At 34.6% G+C, this 22,407-nt stretch overlaps 2 protein-coding genes across 5 annotated transcripts in view; one reads left to right on the top strand and one right to left on the bottom strand.

Annotated features, from left to right (window-relative positions):
* The window catches only part of LOC113233309 (cryptochrome-1-like), a 36,961-nt gene extending 19,856 nt beyond the window's left edge, over positions 1-17,105 (bottom strand). Inside the window, exons 1-2 of one of the 3 annotated variants that reach the window (XM_026468396.1) lie at positions 16,877-17,105; positions 476-751 (exon numbers count right to left, since the gene is read on the bottom strand). In XM_026468396.1, coding sequence (XP_026324181.1) covers positions 476-726 — 251 coding nt within the window. In that variant the 5' untranslated portion in view covers positions 727-751; positions 16,877-17,105. Of the gene's footprint in view, positions 1-475; positions 752-16,573; positions 16,757-16,876 lie in introns of those variants that run through there. The other 2 variants (XM_026468398.1, XM_026468397.1) reach the window with 2 other exon arrangements.
* Positions 17,106-18,483: 1,378 nt separating this feature from the next.
* Positions 18,484-22,200, top strand: LOC113232874 (60S ribosomal protein L8). 2 transcript variants are annotated; one of them, XM_026467745.1, is made up of 6 exons: positions 18,484-18,596; positions 18,750-18,902; positions 18,981-19,137; positions 20,061-20,264; positions 20,744-20,902; positions 22,047-22,200. In XM_026467745.1, the coding sequence occupies exons 2-6, from the start codon at positions 18,765-18,767 to the stop codon at positions 22,160-22,162; spliced, it is 774 nt and encodes a 257-aa protein (XP_026323530.1). In that variant the 5' UTR covers positions 18,484-18,596; positions 18,750-18,764; the 3' UTR covers positions 22,163-22,200. The 2 variants fall into 2 exon arrangements, with proteins under 2 accessions (XP_026323530.1, XP_026323531.1); XM_026467746.1 differs by having other exon boundaries at positions 18,582-18,600.
* Positions 22,201-22,407: the final 207 nt, after the last annotated feature.

The following is a 22,407-nucleotide window of genomic DNA, read 5'->3' as shown; positions in this document are numbered from 1 at the left end:
TCAGTACAAATCGGCAATTTCATACTTTAACCCCTATTATATAATATTCACTTTCATTCTTACTAGATACGCCGATTATTCAACTTGTAATTCAGATTATATTATACAGATTCAGAAGTTTTTATGGAAATGTATACAGTCCACTTTCCTAACTTTCAATAAACCGAAAGATTTACGTTATACGGAGTTTTATTGAAGAAAAGAAGAATACCGAAGTAAGTCTGGTCCGATTTACGGCGGATTCAGCCGGGATCCAACAATTAGCTTGACTCAGCCGGGGATCGAATTGGGACCTCAGAGATGGCGACACCATGAAAACCGGTATGCAAGATACTCGATCACGGGCGTCGTCAAATGCTTATGTTACTAGGATGAAACAACGTAGGTAGTTAAATAGGTTACAGGTTTTACATCGACGATAACATGTTACGTCAAATGTTTTCCTCTTTAACAAAACAGTGAGCGAGTTACTTACCTCCATTTGTTAATTCCGACGTTAGAAGAACTAGCGAACCAAGGGTCGATAATGAAGATGCATCGAAAAGTGACCGCTGTTTTGAGTCCTTCTCTAAAGGCAGGGTTATCATGTAGCCGCAGGCCCTTGCGAAACCAGTGCACTAAGTGCTTTCCGACAGGGGAGCGCAGCGGCGGTGCGGGCGTAGCTGTCTCAATGCTGCGGTCGGTAGTAACAGCTGCAACCAGCAGCGTCTCGGGCGCTGCTGACATTGCTATATTACCCGTTTCTCCGTTACTGCAAAAAATACATTCCTGTATTATCACCTATAATTGAATGGACCATCTTTGAAGTCTGAAGTAAAGTTATTTATTTTATTTTTATTTATTACGAATTATAACACCATTTCAAGTTATCAATTATTATTTAATTAGTTATTAAGTTAACTTTGACTTACAATTATATGGACGTCGGGTCCGCGCTAAAAAGTGTCCGAACTTATAGGGCGTTAAAATCGTATACAGAGCGTTATTGACGCTTTAGTCTTCGTTTGTTCGACTGACAGCAAAGCAAGCAAAATTAGACAGTACTGCGATGACATTACAATTTAAATTCAACGTTTTAGCTTTTTCATATTCCTTTACATGTCACTACGTTTAAATAGGTTGACTTGGGACATTTTTTCGTGGTTTTTGTATTAGACCCGTCGTCCATTTATTTGTAAGTCAATGTAAGGTAACAATATTTTAGTTAGTGTAAAGACACCGCCCGCCCGTACTTCTTTCCTTTTTATTTATATTACTACAACATTACGAGCAATTGCATGAAGCATAAATCGTAGTTTCTAATATGTGACTTATACGTGAGGCGCACTATAAGTTTCCGGAATGAATAAGAAAAAAATACTATAAATGGTCAGAAATGAATTTATTGTTTCTCAAAACATTCTCCTTTAGCGTTAATGTACTTTTTCTTACGAATATGCCACTCCTCCGTGACAATCTATGAAACATATTTTTCGTGCTCTTCGACAGCCTCTTCAGGTGATGAAAATCGTTGTCTCGTTCCTTAATTTCTGGAAATAAATAAAAGTCACAAGGTGCCAGGCAGGCACTATGCGCGGGATGGCTCATAAGGTCAACGATGTTCACCTTCAAAAATTCATCTGTCTGTGTGGCCGTGTGAGAACTGGGATTATCGTGGTGCAAGATGATATGGCGTTTACGGCTATTTTTATAGAGATTGTCAATAACTTCCGACAAACAAATGGTCGCGTCCCAATCACTATTCACGGTACAACGTTTCTCCAAAGCAACAGTAGCCACATGTCCAATTTTATTTAAAAAAAGAAGCAATCATTAGCTTAGAGGCACTTTGCACGCGCGCCACTTTGGTTGGTTTCGACTCATCTTGAAAGACCCATACGCTCGATTGCTGCTTTGTTTTGGGATCGTAATTATAAATCCATCCTGTCACCTGTTACTCTGTCCCACACCAATTTGACGCCCCTTCGTTGAATCTGGTAAGCATGGCATTGCACCAAGTGACGCGATCCGTTTTTTGAACCTCAGTCAAATTGTGTGGAATCCACCGAGAGCACAGCTTTTTCACACCCAATTGTTTGTGTAGATTATTGATTGTATTTGACTCATGCCTATGCCTAAAGATGCCCGAATCTCATGGTATGTCACATGCCTGTCTGTTTTGATCATACGACGCACAGCATTGATGATTTTGTTGTTCACAGCAGAAATTCGTTACTGAGATTCACACGACTACGTTTGAATTCTGCAAACCAGCTATAAATAGTCGTCTTGTATGGTGCTTCATCGCCAAAAGCAGTTTGAAGTCGAGGGAAGCTCCGCTGAGCAGTTAAATCACACTTAAAGTTGTAGAAAATCATACTACGAAAATTTTCACGAGTTAAATCTATGGTGATGTAGACAACCATTTTCTAAAATGACGCCACAATATAAAAACAAGTGACAGTCAGATGAAACACCGTATTCTACAGCCAGAGTTCCATTTTCAAATGTTGTAATTACTTTTTAAATATTGTTTATGTAAGTGGCCAGTTCCGGAAACATATAGTGCGCCCTATGTAATAATAAGATAATAGATAACATTAAAATATAAAATGAAAAAGATAACTTTATGTTACGCACTGAAAGATTATATTCTTAAGATTTGCAAATCGTAGCATATCTTCTTAATATCAATCAATTGATGAGCGCCATTTCTCTCTCACTGCCTGTTGTAATCGTATTATTTGCTTGTTCGCGCGACACAATCACAACAGCAGAATAGCAGTATAACAACAGCAGTTTAGACAATTGTTCGATAATGGGTTATACATTGCGTAAGAATAATGCTTTACATTATCTGCTGTTGTAATAATGCCCACTTCTAATTATAATTTATTAATTTTAATTATCATTTTATTGTTATGCATGTTTAATGATAATAAACAATATGAGTTACGTTACAGTAAGAGCTTATGCACATGGCGCATTTTTCGCGCGGACGACACGCAGATGATGGATTCAGTTGCAACCAATAAACTTCTGCTCATACAATCTTTCTTATTGAGCCTCTACGCTTTGTTCCGCGAACACGCGTTCTCCACGTGTAAGAAGAACACAGTGCGCACAGGCTCTGACATACCACTTGACATTAAAACTCTCTGTTAATTCGTTGAATTAATTTGGGTATTGATTTGTTGTATAATTAGCTTCGTAATTTTTTGCGAGAAATAATGCACGTTTAGATCTGGCAACTCGGATTGGATTATGAAAAGTCGGTTAGCTTAGTATTTATATTGTTACTTTTTTATATTTTTTGAAAAATAAAGGTAAAATATTTAATTAATATGCTTAATTACTACCAAACTATTTCAAAGTTTCTGAAGTCATCTGTACGTCAATGAGATTTCTACCCCAACACGCTAACTTTAACACTTTCGCACGTTACTGGGTTACCATTGAAACCGATACTCTTCTATCATACTCATTTAACATTGGAAATATTGTATGCAGTGGTAGTGCATGTATAGGACAACTTTGAATATTTTACACATTCTTCTAGTCTAGATGTAACTCATGTAACATGAAAATAAAAAGAACTCATACCGTGGAAAGAAACTTGTAATTAGTGAGCGACAGAGTCTGCTGAAGCCCTAAATTTACTAAACGGAAAACTCAATAATGGCGAAATCTAGAAGGGGCAAAAAGATTTTTTTTAGAACATTAAGTAATATTATTGAAAAATAATTGGCAAATATTAATCAGCAATCCTATTCCTAGAATTAGTTTTTTAAATAAGGTGTTTAAACAAATGTACAATGTCCAGTGGGTCTTCGACGTAATAGTTTATGCATTACAAGTTTTTATCGCGTACCGCATTAATGATCTAGCAAACTTTTACAATTGTTTTATACAATATATTTCTAAGACAAAACAGCACCTATTGACTCTACGTAAGATTTGTATTCATTTTGTCATTTGTTGTGCTAAGTGCTTTACATTATACAGATCGCGTTTATTGCAAATATCAACGTATGTTTAGATTTGATATGAAATCGTACAAAGTACATGTTTCAACAAACATAAGTTTTCGATAATTAAAAGCATTGCCAAGAGCGGTTTCAGTATTACGAAATACAAACATAAGCCCAACAAGTTCACAATTTCGCAACTTTTATTAAAACTTTGGAAATAGGCAAGCTGGCAAAAGCATTTACTCAATCTTCCTGTTTTTTATTAATGCTTAAGTAATATTTCTTGCATAAATAAGTTTAAAATAGAATAGAAACGTTCATTTATGAGAAAACAATCATTAACTCGTACATTACATAGATACTAACGTGGTTAAACAGGAAGTAAATTCATCCCACAGCTGCTTTGTGCAGATAATCTCTTCAAGGAAGAATGGCATAAGTGGAGTTACGTCAAACATGTTTATTGCTGCATTAGATACAGAAAAATATAACTCACGTCCTCTCCAATTGTTGTAACTCTATCCACAATATTAGTCGATAGAATTACAAGAATTGGAGAAGATGTGGGTTATATTTTTCTGTATCTAATGGAGCAATAAATGTTATTGACGTAACTCCACTTCTGCCATTCTTCCATGAGAGGTGCGTATGATGTCCTTATTTGGAACTATACACGGCAAAAACACATCGCAACCCTCATGGAAGAATGGCATACGTAGAAATTACGTCAAACATGTGAGCAATAAACATGTTTGAAGTAATTCCACCTGGAGACTCTCCAATCGGAGATGATATGGATTATATTTTTCTGTATCTAATCTCCAATTGGAGAGGAAGTGGGTTATATTTTTCTATATCTAATGGAGCAATAAACATGTTTGACGTAATTCCACTTCATTCTTACATGAGAGGTGCGACGTGTTAAAGATTTGAGTCCTTAGAGTTGACTCTACAATGACAGGGAATCTAAGAATTAAGAAGCTTGAAGTAATAGCACTGCCTACCTGGGGAAGTATATATACCAGGGTTGTTGCGAAAATCAGCATCCGCATCCGCGGATAATCAGAATATATTACAATATCCACATTCATCGATGCTGATATTCATTGCGGATGTTCGAGTCTTGACATGACATATAAGACACGCCAGAATAACTTAGAAACCTGCCAGAAACAGTCTGTAAGCCGAAAAGGCAACTCACCTGTTTATTTAAAATGTATTTTTGATAAAAACCAGAACAATTAAACTAGGCAGATTGATTGTTTTCATGCTGATGATTATTTTATTAATAAATGTCACAAAATCATTGATTCAATCATTATTTTATCATAATACCAAAGAAAATAGAAATCTTTTATAGATAGATTTAGCAAGGATGTACGATTTCGCGTATTTTTTAATTCATAAAATCAGCATCCGCTGATGTGTAAAAAACCTGCATCAGCAACAACCCTGGACAAATTGTAAATTTTTGCTTCATCGTTATGATCATTTTAGCCGAAAGACGTCGCCACAACGACCGGTCATGCGCTGCTTGCATTCAGCGGATTCCCGTAACCTTCAATAAGATAAGAAACGTAGATAAGAAGCTCATACCTTTAATTGGTGAAAGTAGCAAATAGGTAGCAATTATTGGTAATACATACTCCTGGAAAATCTGCTCTCTTCATGCTGAACAAAGAGGCCACCAGCCATCCTGATATCAGTATGGCTGGTCAATTATTTTAATAAATTTCTCGGAATATATCAAAGGTAGCAATTATTTAGAAAAGGTAGCCAATAGGTAGCAAGTCTTGAATATACACTAAGTGCCAGACGCCACATGCAACCAGCCATCCTGACGACGGTCATTAAATAAGCATAAAAAGTATTGCCTAATTTCTTTCGTAGATTATTTAAACCCCTTTCATGAAAAACTTCAATTATGCAGATATTGCCTAATTGCTGTCCTCGTCGTATACGCATTTTTAATTTTATTAGCAATAAGGTTGGATGGCTCTGTCCGACTTATAATGAATGTCAACACTGCTAACTGTTATTGACGTTTTAAAGCTAAGCGATGTCGAATTGTGTCATTTGTTACGGTCATACCTATACATATGCAATATGAAATAATACTTAGAGCCCATACATACCTCGTATTTATTATGTGCGACCGATGACGCGCAGATGATGCGCTTTAACACGATTCAAACGAGATTCAGTCGCAGCAAGTAAACTTTTGCATACGTTTTTATTTCCATAATGGTGGCCACTAGCCTTGGCGTATCAGTTTCGATATATGTTGTCGGTACTGATCGAGAACGACAACGGTTAGGTAGCAGCAAAATATTTATTATTGAAATAACCTCGACGCACAATTAATGAATGAGACAAAATAACATCGTTCACATTTTTTTTACAATATCAAGTGACGGGATGAACAAGTCGTGCGCCTGATGGTAAGCTACACGCCTGTCCATAACAGTTGCAATTTTGGTAATTTATAAAAAGATTTTGGTAATTTTTTATTTTCATTTTTTATACATCTTTATATTTTTTTATTTCAATGGTGAATGAAAACACAACTGCGCGTTGGCGCCCCATATGTATATGAGACGCGTGACGGTCAACAATGTTACGACAGCGAATTATAAATCGAAAAAACCTGTTTATCGCAAATCTTTGCAAACTTCATCCATAGGCTGTGTGTCAACTACACATTGCTAATATTGCACACCTTGCAAACTTTGCCCGTAACTGCCGTGTGTTTTATGCATGTTTTACGTAATGCTTAAATAAGAGTATACCTACGCTCAGGGCCGTTCTCCAGCTATGTTAGCCTATTGCCCCGTTACACAATCATCCTGTTCAAAAAATATTGGAGCCAAAGCATCATATAAGTATTACAACAAAGGTGCTAAACTGCGCGTATGTGTACAACAGGTACTTAACGTGAGTACGTACGAGGTACGTAACGTAAATGGGTAACCTAGCGCCTCTACGCCCAGCTTACTAGCCAGCTATAACAATGGTTCTCAGCGTAGAATAATTTGAAAAATGTATAGACCCTTTAAATATGTTCAACGATACACTTAAGTAAATTTGTTGACTACAAGTCACTACGGAACTCACTCTGAAGCACTTCCCACAACATACAGACCAGCACCAATCTACCGGAAATTGAACCCGGTACCACCTTATCCAGTGCCCATAGCACAAACCGTCAAATATAGTGCAGTATTTACTGAAATCCAAAACTATTTACGTAATCTGTGCTTATTTACTACACTATTTTTTAGTTATACAGGCTATTTGTAATGTGTAAGTGTTTATTGGCCCCAATAAAAAAAACTTTCGACTGATTTTCTTTATCCACAGATTTCTCAGCAACTTAATAAAAATAATAGAAAGAAAATAACACAGCTCGGTTTGAGACATGTACGGCCGAAGTGAACATTTATGAAATTATTTGAATAAGAAGTGTGTTTTTACCCCGTTCCCAACGCTGTGCGTAGGCGGTAAGGGCGTGGCCAAGCCCCCATCCCCCTTAAAGTCGGATTTAAGCCCACGTGAGTGCTGCGTTTGCGTTGCGACATCGAACAATATCCACTCAATATTTGTATGCATTATTTTACTGTTCAATAGATACTAATTCAATAGATACAGAAACTAACAATACGTATTCGGTATTCGGATTATATCGCTATTTTGATAATTTTATTAGATCTATTAGTAAATAAACGTTTCTAGTAAATTGTCTTTATTTATTTCTCGCGGTTTAGTATCGACGAGAATTGAAAAGTTGTTTTCATTGCACGAAGATTTGTGTCGTATCATACAGACATAACTCGAATGACTGGATTAAATAAATCTACCATTTGCGTCATCAATCAACGAGACCAATTCCTGTCAAAATTGCTCCGAAATAAAGCCAAGATTTTACAATATTTTTAACATACGTTACATTAGCAATGGTGCAATCCAGGGAAAGTATTTCATGTCTGGAGTGTACTATTGCGTAATCTTTGTTTAATTTCTGCCGAAGTAGTGCGCTAGTGTCCTCTTTCAGGAAGCGGAGGTACGAAGGTGACGTCATAGCTCCACACACTGTATTATTTTAAGTCTGTTTTCGTACACCGGTTTTTATTCCAAAAATCTAAAGATGTAATATTTTAAAATGTAGAGTAGAAGTTTTAAGTATCAAATGTGCAAAGTAATGGAATTTTTTTTTTTGTAATTTGCGTTAATTTTACAAAGAATAAACTGAAAAAAAAAACCTATACAAAATTGTAAACTATTCAGAAGATACGTTTTCGTTTATTTTTGTTTTTTTTCCAAATAATTAATATGTTTGCGATTTACAATCTTTTCAAACATTAAAGTACCTACCTACCAACTGAAAAATTGCTTACAACAGTCTACTTTGCAATATTTTTAATCACACGTAAACACTACGCATTAAATATTTTGAAATAAAAAAAAATTTCATTTAAATTTAAATAAAAGCATTTTTTAACTATGAATTGTATTTGTGTAATCATTTATAATTTCGACAGTTTTATGTTTATTACCCTTTGAATTATAGTAACTTACCAAACCATGATGAAATAAAAGTTCACTCAAATTAAACAGTGATATAAACACAAAATGCACTAAATTGCATTAATTAAAGTGCTTGATTTTATAATAATCATGATAAAATAAACAGTCTAACAAATACTTATTTAAATTAGCGAGTTAGCAAAAGGCACGACCTATCCCGACAACATTTCCAACGAGAGTTATGAATTGCGGCAATCGACTAACATTTTTCGAGGTAAACAGAGTGGCTCCGGAGACAAAAGGGGCCACCCTCTGTGGCAACAATTTAAAGCACGTTTACTTGTCACGGGTTTTTATATACCACTATACTATACTTTGTTGAATCGGTATTATATTATAGGAATTAGCAACCGTTGCATTCGCATTTAATAAGTAGAAACATAATTCTTCTATAAAAAATTACCATAATCGTCATAGATGGCTGGCAGGTTAATCCATGCACAAGGAGGCGCCAACCGGCCACCCCTACATTTATACTTAGATTGTTGCTCATTGTTGATACTTGATCGTAGACCGCTACTGATTATGATTAATGCATCACTAACTGCCGAATGATCACCATTTTGTAGGCTCCTGCAACTTATATAGTTGTAAATTGGTGACTTTCTAAAAAATAGCGACTTTTATATAAAAAAAAACAGCTAATTCATCAGGAAATATGGTTCAAAAACTAAAGCTAAAGGTTTTGTGCCTCTCACGCGCAAATCCAACGACTACTAGTCCAATGTTGTCGTATAATAGATGATTAGAGACAAATGATTATAACTTTTCATAAAAAAAACGACCTCAAAGTTGTGGAATTACATCTATTTGTCAAGTTTTATTGAAATCAGGTAACGGAAAATGGGTGAAATCCAATAAACCGTATTCATCCCCTAAGTTACCACCCTTGGAAGTAGAATATTTTCTTCAAATTTGAATGGAACCGCTACTGAGGTATCTTCTTTCCAACAAAAAATAATCATCGAAATCGATTCACAAATGTCGAAGTTATCGCGTCTTCAGATCCTCTCCTTTTTTGAAAACGGTAAAAAATATTTTCTTTTTAATTCTTTTTTTAATTATTTCTTTCAATTTTATTCTGTTTGTGCTTGCACATCGACCAAAAGTCGACTTTTGTTTTTTTTTTTGTAATCAACACTATTTCAAATCCAAACAAATACTTGTTTTTGTATATATTTTGTTAAAAAGCTTAATAATTCTTTTTGTTTATACCTATACTTACGAGTATTTGTAACAATAAAGCGCTCTGTTACATCATCTATAAAACATCATAAACCGAATTAACAAAAAGGGCAGCCAGATTATGCGTTCCCGATACTATGACGTATATTCCGGCGTTATAGGTAGAGATGGGATTAACTGCTATATTCGCATAGCACGATAAAAGCTAAATGCAAAATTTTTATAACGCGCTATTTAAAGTGCTAAAATTATAATTTTTAGCAAGGTCGTGTGATAATGTAACAAATGGAAAGAAACGTGAAATAGTTCACGTGCGATAACTTGTTAAGTATAGCATCAATGGTCTATCTATAGAATAGTTTACAGTTTTTTATGGTTAGTTACGACTAGATATGGAAAAAAGTGCTTATTTTTTTAAACGTTTAAACGTTATGTTTTATTTAAAAAAAGCGTGCTTTTTTAAACGCTTTTTCACTTAAAAGCTTTTTAGTTTGAAGCTAACAAAACCGTTTAGAAAACGTTTGAGCGCATAGACTTTTACGTCAAAAAAAGTTTGCAACGTTGTTGTGTTTATAGCGAAACGCAAGAATAGACCACTAAAAGTTTTAAGATAAGTAAGTGTTTTTGTAAAAAACGAGTTATATTTTTATTTAAGACATACCATTATTATATTAACATTTTGTTCATTGGTGTTTAAAAACATAAGTTGTAACCTTTGTAGTTGTTAACCGTTGAAATGGAAAAAACTGCTTATTTTATTAACGTTAAAACGTACGTTTAAAAAGCGTGCTTGTAAAAGCGCTTTTCACATAAACACTTTTTAGTTTGACGCTTAAAAAGTCGTTTAGAAAAACGTTTAAGCGCATAGACTTTATGTTTAAAAAACCTTGCAACGTTATGTTGAATTAATTTGTTTAGGAAACATAGATGGCGCTATAAGAAACTTAAGCACGTTGTAAAATATGAAATTATTGAGTGTCTATAGAACTGACCGGTGACCAATGCTTACGCTTAAAATGAAAAGCGTGCTTTTTAACTTATTTTAAAAAGTAGACTTTTGAAATGCTTTTCGTTTAAACGCCTACCTCTACTTACGACCGACTTCATTTGTTTTGTAACTATTACATAATATGGTGGTTACAGGTTATGTACGATAAATCAATGGACTTCCCTTCATACTTTAACAATTTACTATTTACAATTTGCACAAAACTTTACACTGGTTATTTACAGTAAATTACACTAATAATAATGGATAATAACGCACATACTCGTACTTGTATATACAAATATTACACAACTTATTAACTACTTATTAACTAAACAAACGCTAAAGTAACTAAATAAATCCAAGTACTTAATTATATCTTAATTTAAATCGCTTCACCTGACGAAATTTTGCTAACGTTCCACCGTTAGCTCAAAATGGTATTAAAACGTAACCCAAATTATAATTCATAACATAACTATTTTATATATATATATATATATATATATATTTAGCGTACTCAAACGTGAAATTTAACATCAATAATCTCAGTACAGAGTACTAAAAAAACCGACCTCAAAAGTACGTGGAATTACGTCTATTTGCTAAGTTTCATTGAAATATCCCCTAGTTCGCCACTATACAGGACTTGATACTGGAGATAATAAAAATAGGTTCTCACTACGACACTACTCAAAGTATATCGAGGGAAAAACGCCTTGAATTGGAGAAACAGCAAAATCAACTAAATAATTGCTAAAAGCAATTGCTCCTAAATTAAAGTTAGGCGCTATTTACAAAAATGAATCTTCATGCGTGAACAGCCACCCTTAGAGGTGGATGATTTCCATCAAAATAGAATGGGACCACTATGGAAGTACCCCCTTTCCAACAAAAAAAGAATCATGAAAATCGGTTCACAAATACCGGAGTTATCGCGTAACATACATACAAAAAAAAAGAAAAAAAAAGAACATACAGTCGAATTGAGAACCTTCTCCTTTTTTAAAGTCGGTTAATAAACCAATCAGCTATTTCGCGTTTCGCACCAAACGTTAAAAGCTACAAATAATATGTACAACTATTTCGTTATAATTGTTTCAACTGACAAGCAATTTTCACATAGAATATAGTGCCATCTATGAAATATTAAGGGAGATAACTCAGGACGAAGAAGGATTTTGTTTGTTAGCTGCGTAAGTAGCGGATAGATTGATGGTATGGCATTGAAATATTGTAAAATTATGTCGCTAGATGGCACTTGGTTTAATTTTCTTAGCGTACCCCAATCCAAAGTAAAAAAAAGTTCGTTACAATTTTAGCACCTTTATGTGTTTCAAATTATAATTGCTATAATATTTTTTTAATTTAACGGTAAAATTTGAGCTATATATTATATTAACCATCTCTATTTATAGGAGACGTCTGAGGGTTTCGTAGAGATGCCTAATTGGTAATTGGTGCCAAAAAAGGGACATATAGAGATTTCTGAGAGATGTATAAATAAAGATGCCTTACGGGTGAATTATATTAATATTGGTCGGGTTGTCAACAAATTTATTTCTCGTTTAGCACTCTACATAGGTTAAAAAATAATATTTGATAAAAAAACATATTTGATGCAAGAGACTTGTACGTCCCGTCACTTGATTTTATAAAAAAAAATGTAAACTCTAACCAGGGGTACTAGTATGACACAGTCCAGTGGTCTCCATACGGTCGCCAGCAGTCGTTTTTCCTTTCGTGCTATGTAAAGAGATCAGAACGAGGACCTTACAGATTTTAACGTGAGACGGTGACGTTGAGCAGCATCTATCGAATTCGAATTTGCAATTTTCAGTTTTTCTGGACCCAAAGTATTTGGACAGCTAGAGACCGGGCGTCGCGAAGTAGTTTTTACATTCTTGCAGTAGTAGCTAGATGTAGTTTTATACTTATAACAGTTGCAGTGCCACTCACGAGTTTTAAATCGCAAAGATCTGAAGGACACTGCCACTGCGCCCGTCACCCTGAGACGTAAGTTGACAAGTCCCATGTGTCTGTAATTTCACCAGCACCCTTACTCTTTTAAACCAGAACGCAGTAGTACTAACATTACTGCTTGGCGGCAGAAATAGGTAAGGTGGCAGTACTTCCCTGGACGAACTCTTTCACAAAGAACTCTACTAATACAATACAATATTGCTATTTGGATGATATACTTATTCATTTCCATAGACCAACTTCAAATGCTACAGGTACCTCCTACATGCGATTGAAGGAATATGGATCTTCATAAATGCAGGGAAGTGCAGCTTTAGCCAGTTCGAGATCACATTTCTAGGGTAAACTATCTCGTCATCTTGAATCGCGGCGATTCTTGGGTGAGTGTTTACCGCAGATTTCTCCCGAGATCAGGAACAACACAAGCACTACTCGAGGCCCTTTTAGCTGGGGTAAAATCGAAAGGCTTGCAGTAAACCCGTAGAAATGACTCCAGCACTATTCGAAGCTATCAAAAACTGTAAGTCGACAAGACTTATTTTTATATGCTTCTGGTGGAGTTGTATTTTTCAACAGTGAACGAGTGGATATATATAGAGTGGTAAACTATAGTGGATATAGATATGGACACGAAATAAATCTCCCCGCCCGACTTACCAACCCGTTCCTGTACGTCTGGCGTACCCTGGGTAACAATAGGCGAGTACCAAATCCATGTCAAATCCTTTCACCACGATGGCTGGCATTATAGTGTATACCATCGATACGGTAAGAAGACGACGTGAACTTCTGGGAGTATACGAAGCCGAAGTAATCAATACAGGCATACGGTAAAAGCGAGCAAGTTTACAAAGGTATGCGGTGCATGTCCAGACGCGTGAATTTTATGTCTCACAGTTCTCCACCAATCTTAGCTACGGACCTGGAAAAACCTAAATTGGCTGACTGACTCACGTTCACGCATAGAGGAACTTATCATACCGCCTTTAAGCTACCAGTACATAGCCTGTGTCCAGGATTGCTGTAAGGGCGCATTTATTCTACACGAATTTCATTGCGCTCACGCCGCCCGGAGACCGCGTTGCCGTCGCGCGACGGCGCGCATCTGTCATGGCAAAGTATACTCTATTTATTTACCTTTTATCGGTAGAGAGGGTCCCTATAATCAAAGTTAATGGAGAAAGATATGGGGTGTCCCAGTGTGAAGTATCGCCTCGCCTTTGAAAGGATGCCAAGCTTCATGGCTGCATTTATGGCCATGGATGCAATGCCGAAGACTTTAAACTTAGTATTTCGAAATGCAAGGCACCACACGCGATAGTAAGGCTCCTGCCTCAAAGCATAAACTTTTATGCCTATAAAATTATAATTAAAAGGCACTTGTACTGGTCAAATGTCATGACCGTGGAAGATTGTCACAACCATGATGTTTACGAAAACGCGGCTGTGACACCTATGTTTGTGACATTTTTGCGCCATGCCACTCATACCCTTAAAGTCTTTAATTGAATATTGGCTTAATTATAAGCATAGTAATCCCGCTATATAAACATACAATATATGCCAAAATTAACAAGTAAATCGAATATTTACCTTTATAAAACAAATCCACAGTTTTGACACGTCATGCTCGATAGTTTCCAAAATAAATGTTTTCGAAATTAATTTTTCGACACCACAACAATGAACGCTATCGCGAAAAGCAATCATTTGAGGAGTTGCCACTAGAAGTATATAATTATTGATGTTGCCCGATGTTTATTACGACTTAGGTCATTGATGACTTAGGTAGATTTTTCTATTTACCATGGATGTGATAAAAAACAAGTCACAAAATTTTTTCTGAAAAAGTAAAACGTTATTTATTTGTTTCTACAGAAATATTGATATTAATTTATCGGGGCTATATAACAATTCATAGAAAAGAGGAAAAAATCTGAGTTATGTTTATAATATTTGATTAGTTTAGGTTTAATGTTGCAATTTCGGGAAAGTCACACGACATGGTCGTGACATTTCATATAGTTCCGGCCAAACAAAAATATATTATGTATTACATTTATATACTTGTAATATGGCAAAATATACATTGAGTAATTGTTTATCATGTGATTAATTTTTGCTTTTCGTTATATTGCAAAAACATGCACTTCTCATTAGGTATCAGTTATTTGCTTGAGAATAAGAATTACCCATTAATGAAAGTAAATAAAAAAAAAAACATTTTGGTATTTTTTAAGTTTATTGAATTTCAGGATGTTTCACCACCATGATATGCAATTACTTTTGTGAAATTATTTCACTACTTTGTTATAATTATTAATACGAAGGTCAACCACTTAGAAAAAATTCCTTCGATCCAGCTGGATTTCAATCAGCACCTTCCTGCAAACTATGCCAGGCACTATGCCAACTAAGACACGGAATGAACCAAGGGACCTTACGAATGTTTCTATGTGTTTGTTGCAGGCCTTTGTTTTTGGTTTCCAATTTTGGTATTGACATAAAAGTATCGTATTTTGTGCATCATTGTAAAAGCTGATTATGTGGGTTGATACTTGACGCTGATGTTACATAACAATAAATATGTATTAATATGATACACTACACTATTGTTATGTGAGTATTTCAGGAAATGTAAGCTCATGTATAGATTTTAAACGCTGCAGATTATATTGCAAAAATGCAGAAAAATTCATCTCTACCCATGACGTTACAGATTACTATGTATTAGTTGTCGCTAGCGCCAAGGTAAAATATTTAACATTTTGTATCACCTGTTGTACAGTAATCTTGGTATCCACAAGGAGCAACATTTTGTATACAAATATTTTACATTTTTTTATAACAAGTTCAAAACTTGTTATGACCAGCACCCAAGTCAATTTTTTGGTCAAGCGTGAGTTGTCCATAAAAACGAATAAAATTGATTAATATTTTTATTAGTGCTGATCAACACAGTTTCATGTAAAGGTCATTTCATTGTATGAGATGAATAAATCAGGACTACAGAAGTTGGTCAAATTTCATAAGCTGTTTGTTTCATACAAAATTAATAACTTTTTTTAAAGCTGATAGACTTAGTTTCATGTAAGGATCATTTTATTGTATGAGAGGAGAAAATCGGGATAGCAGAAATAGCTCATATTGAATTTTAAAAAATTTATACTATATACATATAATGTCGCTTACTACTTTTCTACAAAACACCTACAATATGGCAATGTATCAGGAATGCACCAGGTTTGGCTGCTCTATTTGTTTATTCGGTATTTGATGTCTGATAGATGACGTAACAGAGCATCTTATAATTACAAATAAGTACAAAACATTATTATACATATTAATAATATAATATAATATAATATAAATAATAATAATATTATACATATTGGACTTCTAATAAAAATCTATTGATCTTCTAATAAAATGATATTGAGAATATTCATTACAATTTTTCAAAAATTAGTATAATCTAAAAACTTTTAAGGACATAACTTCGCAGGAGGTGTTCGTTCTACCCTCTTCACCTATCTACACCACTACAAGAAGTAGTCCTTCAACATCAACTATGCCACAGTTCTATTTGTAAATATTTACTTAAAATTGTGATATTTAAGTAGGTGACCAGAACTTAATGGAATTAATGTAAAACCCAACTGAATTTTAATTAAGCATTAAAAATCTTTTCAAATAAATTTTTAACTTACCTGCATGTCAGATAAAGATTTAAATTATTTTTTTACGCATTCACACTGTACTCTCATAAACACTATTTTCTTTACAGACTTAAAATGACACAATTATGTCATCTCTCATACTATGGATAAATAAAAACACGCAGTAGCCAAGTGTAGTTCTAGAACAATTATATTTTACTCACCAATAATGATGTGCACTGTTTATGAAATCATTTTTCAAACAGTTTTGGTATCCAATAATTCACAGTAAACCTAACAATGTTGCACAGTTTATATTACACTAATTTAATTCAATATCTCTCAAGAAAACAAATAGAACATAAAAATACAAAATATTTCTTCCAACTTGTCCCTTTGTTTATCTCTCGACTTCATATACAATTAGTTCACAATGCACCAATGATTTCTGCATGAACATTTTCTGTATTTTCGACTTTTTTTTAATATTTGCACTTGATCGAAATTACATAAATTTATTACGTTACCTACTGAAACAGAAAATGTAAATGATGCTGTCCACGCCGATTGCAACGTGATGGCAGGAGTTCGCATGATCGCAACGTGACCAGTGTCCAAGTTATATGGAGCCCGGCGCTATCCTTCAGTCAATAAATTAACCAGATTATTTACTTTGGAAAGACTAAAATAACACAGATCAGTTTTTGTTTGACATGTATTTGTGGTTTATTTTCATTTCAAGTGAAGCGTGTGAATGGATGAAGAGAGAGAATGCGGGGCGAGGGGTTCACGCAAATATTATATGGTTCTTTTATCCGCCACTTGCCATCGTCAGCTTGCAGAACAGTAGATTTGCAGTAGATCATCAATAGATCACAAACAATGTCTGTGTTTATTACGTTAACTTTTAAATACGTCCAATTTTCAATTTTAAAAAACAAGATAATCAAAACACTCTTTATGTAGCTAAAACGCTTACCGCGAATAGCCAAGCAAAATGAGAAAAAAAAAATACGAACAAAAAATCCAAACGAGTCGGTCGTCAACTCATTAGCATAATACAATTTTATTTTTAATTTATGCACAATCGATTAATTTTACACATTATAATAATCATTTTAATTTTTGCCTTTTATTTGTGAATGCTTCTATATTAGACCATTTATTTATGAACGTGTCCGTATATTGATTTGTAATGGAATACAAGAGACAGGATCGTATTCCAAAACTCTACTCAATGCTCAAGTTAGGACTTGAGTGTGTTTTCTCGTACTGGAAATACGATCCAAATAGCAAGGACTTGTATGATTTCTAGTGCTTTAAATCATACTCAAGTCCTGACTTAAGCATTGAGTAGAGTTCTAGAATATGACCCTTTAGATAACGTTTAAGCGCATATACTTTTATGTTAAAAAAAGCTTGCAACGTTGTGTTGATAGCGAAACGCAAGAGTAGACCACTAAAAGTTTTAAGATAAGTGAGTTTTTTGTAAAAATCGAGTTTTATTTTTATTTGTTACATAACATTGTTATATTAACATTTTGTTCATTGGCGTTTAAAAGCGTTCATTAACATAACTTGTAACTTTTGTAGTTGTTAACCGTTGAAATGGAAAAAAACTGCTTATTTTTTAACGCTAAAACGTACGTTTAAAAAGCGTGCTTGTAAAAGCGCTTCTCACCTAAACGCTTTTTAGTTTGACGCTTAAAAAGTTATTTAGAAAAACGTTTAAGCGCATAGATGTTTAAAGAAGCTTGCAACGTTATGTTGAATTAATTTGTTTAGGAAACATAGATGGCGCTACTTGAAACTTAGGTACTTAAAAAATGAAATTGTTGAGTGTCTATAGAACAGTGACCTGTGACGACACACAACAACTACTGACCAGTGACGAACGAAGCGTGCTTATGCGCTTATTTTAAAAAGCAGACTTTTTGAAGTGCTTTTCGCTTAAACGCCCACCTCTAGACGTCTATAGGACTAAGCAGGGCAGCAGATGATTCATTTTTTGTTTTTTTTTTATCGTCGTCATATTCAATGCAAGGTTCCCCCTGCAAGAATGTGAGTAGGCAATAAAAGTCACACCTAAATAAATATTAAAAAAAGTTTGGGCTTCATTGCGCCTCCAGCTTCCCCCTCCTTTTTTTTTTTAGTAACTATGACTCACTCATTAGTTGAATCACATATTTGTCAAATCATAAGAAAAGATGACAACACTAGTTCTTTCAAAAGTGCACCTCTGTGAATGTACGTAGTTTTAACCAACATTTTGTTTAATCTGAAATAATCATAATGTAAATCATGTATTTAAATTTACAAATAATGTAAATATTGCGGTAGTGAAGGTACCTACCCAATGCAACCTTAATTTTCGTATCATACCGCTTGTTTATTTTTCAGTGAGGGATTGTAATCATGGGTCGTGTGATCCGTGCTCAGCGTAAAGGTGCCGGTTCAGTGTTCGTATCACACACTAAGAAAAGGAAAGGAGCGCCTAAGCTTCGTTCTCTGGACTATGCAGAACGTCATGGTTACATCAAAGGCGTGGTGAAGGTATTTTGTGATAGATGTGGTATGAATTCTAACCACAAATTGCCATACAATATCATACAATATAAATATGTGTTGTAGGACATCATCCACGACCCAGGCCGTGGTGCTCCATTAGCGGTAGTCCACTTCCGTGACCCATATAAGTTTAAGACGCGCAAGGAGCTATTTATCGCGCCAGAAGGTCTTTACACAGGCCAGTTTGTATACTGTGGAAAGAAAGCTACACTCGAAGTTGGTAAGTACTTGACCTGCTTCACAATAATAAGAATCGGAGTTTTGAAGCGAAACTGTGTAATATTTTTATTTTATTATGGTTTGAAGATAAATATTAAAAATTAATGACCCCAAAATTAAACACAGCTTGTGATCAGCAAGTAATCATAAAATGCAGTGAATTGCAACTAGTCACTAAAGGCAGTGCACTATAAACACTGACATATATTACAATTGAATAGAGGTTGGTGTTTAAACGAAAAGCACTTAAAAAGTCTGCTTTTTAAAATAAGCACACACGCACGCTTTTAATTTTAAGCATAAGTGTTGGTCACTGGTCAGTTCTATAGGTACTCAACAATTTCACTTTTTACGTGCTTAAGTTTCAAGTAGTGTCATCTATGTTTTGTAAACAAATTAATTTAACATAATGTTGCCAGCTTTTTTAAACAAAGTCTATACTCTTAAACATTTTTCTAAATGACTTTTTAAGCATCAAACTAAAAGCGTTTAAGTGAAAAGCCCTTTTACAAGCACGTTCTTCAAACGTACGTTTTAATGTTAAAAAAATAAGCAGTTTTTCCATTTCAACGATTAACAAGTACAAAAGTTAAACAACTTATGTTTTTGAATGCTTTTAAATGCCAATGAACAAAATGTTAATATAATACTGTTGCCACAAATAAAAATATGACTCATTTTTTTAAAATAAATCTTACTTATCTTAAAATCTTAGTGGTATACTCTTGCATTTCGCTATCAACACAATGTTGCAAGCTTTTTGAACATAAAAGTATATGCGCTTAAACGTTATCTAAATGATTTTGTTAGCTTCAAATTATAAATCATTTAAGTGAAAAAGTGTTTAAAAAAAGCAATGTCTAAAAATTCAAAAAATAAGCAGTTTTTCCCATCTCTACAATTGAATTACCTATGATTTTTCAGGAAATGTAATGCCTGTTGGAGCCATGCCTGAGGGTACAATTGTCTGCAATCTGGAAGAAAAGATGGGTGATCGTGGTCGGCTGGCTCGTGCTTCTGGCAACTTTGCCACAGTCATCGGTCACAACCCTGACGCCAAGCGCACCAGAGTCAAGCTGCCATCTGGTGCAAAGAAAGTCCTTCCTTCCAGCAACAGAGGAATGGTTGGTGAGTAAAATGGATACAACATAAGGGAGTCACCACACTTATCAACAGATTTGCAATAAGCCAGTGAGAAAAATTGTCAATGTTCATGTAATAAGAGCAAAAATGATGTTGTGCATCTTGCATTTGTGATACAATTGGAAGTTAAATGCGTAATATCTATTTTGCTCTTATTGCAGGGATGTAAAGGTTTTTCTGACTGGTTCACAGCGATTCTGAATAAATATGTTGAGTCTCTAAAGCTGAAATTTGTTCTCTTCTCTTTTATGTCATGGTTTACATTTGTGTGTTGAGTTTTACAAGCATAAAATTAAAGCTAGCTTTGATGTTTGAATATGCTAATTTTTTTGTTCATGATGACTTTTCACTTACCTACTCTGAAGTTTTATGATTACACAGAGGCTCTTTCTGAGGCAAACTTGTTGCTACTTTTCAAATTAAAAAAACATATTTCTTCTCCAAATAGTGTGATATTTTTCCAGGCATTGTTGCTGGAGGTGGTCGTATTGACAAACCCATCCTGAAGGCTGGTCGTGCATACCATAAATACAAGGTAAAGCGCAACTGCTGGCCATATGTGCGTGGTGTTGCCATGAACCCTGTAGAGCATCCTCATGGTGGTGGTAACCATCAACATATTGGTAAGTGTCTACTTTCAAAACATTTGTCAGAACATCGAAAATAACAAATAATAATTTATAATAATAATCAAATCCTTTATGCAGGCATTACAAAAATATAAATGATCTTCCAACATGATTTTTACTTCTTACACAAGAAAGATTTATAATATATACATTCTTGTGTTTAAGGAGTTATAAAAACTCAGTGTAATAGGTGGATACATTATTGCTTTCCACGTGACTTTTGAGGAATAAAACAGATAGGAAAAATGTTTGGAGTACAATTTAGTTAGCACCTCCCATGTAATAATAATAAACGTAAAAAAATTGTGAAATCATAACACTTTTTAAATCCTCATGCAAAAGAGTGGAATTATAAGTTTTAAGCTTTTATTTGTGTATCTGTACGTTTGTATGTCTGTGGTAATTTAGTAATAGATGGACTGACCTACATTTTTTTTATTTGAAGACCAAATCATTATAGTTCTTAGCTATGCTTGATCAACATTGTTCAGCTGTTTAAAGAGCGTCAGGTATTTTCCTAGTTATTGCAGAGATCTCAGTCATAAAATTAATATTTCACTTCCACTTGTCCAATTGACTTGAAATTTGTTATACAATGGAAATCTGATGATATAACCTAATCCTATGCTGCAACCAGGACATTCTGTAGACTACCCCACTCCTCAACTACTACAGTAGAACCATTGTTGATCTCTACGAGTTGTTAGCTTAAACGGGCCATTCACTACCTGCGTGGCAGTCCGCTGCGCAGGCAGAAAACTGCTCACACACTATCCTGCATATGGCCAACATATGGATTCTCGCAGGACACATTGCAGGATTGCAGGATGGCTTTCATGCTGCGACTACATTCATAACCCTGCATTACACGGCTGACGGCAGCGCGAACTGCAATGCAGAGACTTGATTTTTTTGGAGTACACTGTTTTGTACCAGGCTTTTTTTAATTTAAATTTAAATGGTATCTGATACTATCTTAAATATTTTTAGGAAGTGTATTATGATTAAACTTGAATACAAACAAAATGTGTTATGCTCATATGAGGCGACGGTTACAGTCCATTGAAGCCAAAAGTGCTTAATACAATGTAATTGTAATGTTGAATGCACTTAACAATTTATCTTTGTTCTTTTCTAGGTAAGGCTTCTACTGTCAAGAGAGGAACATCCGCTGGTCGCAAGGTTGGTCTCATCGCCGCCCGCAGGACCGGAAGAATTCGCGGTGGCAAGACCGACACAAAGAAGGAGGCGTAAACGTAGTTTTATGCGAAATAAAAATACTAAAAATCCCAAGATTTTTTGTTTAACATTTACATCTTTTTCCTTTTAGTACCACCGAAAGCAGCAACTCTGTGCTAATTTGGTGCTTATGGTTGCAAAAAGATTATGCTCTTATTCAAAAGCAACAGTCCTGTCCCAATTCTTTAGATCACCATTTATCTTTTATTTGTTTTTTTTTATATGGAGTTGAGTTGTGTAGTCGTAAAGACTTGTTCTCA

The sequence above is a fragment of the Hyposmocoma kahamanoa genome, unplaced genomic scaffold, assembly GCF_003589595.1.
Source record: "Hyposmocoma kahamanoa isolate Upper Pololo Valley unplaced genomic scaffold, ASM358959v1 78, whole genome shotgun sequence".
NCBI lineage: Eukaryota > Metazoa > Arthropoda > Insecta > Lepidoptera > Cosmopterigidae > Hyposmocoma > Hyposmocoma kahamanoa.
The sequence above is the reverse complement of the archived record's forward strand: the minus strand, read 5'-3'. Positions and strand labels throughout refer to the sequence as shown.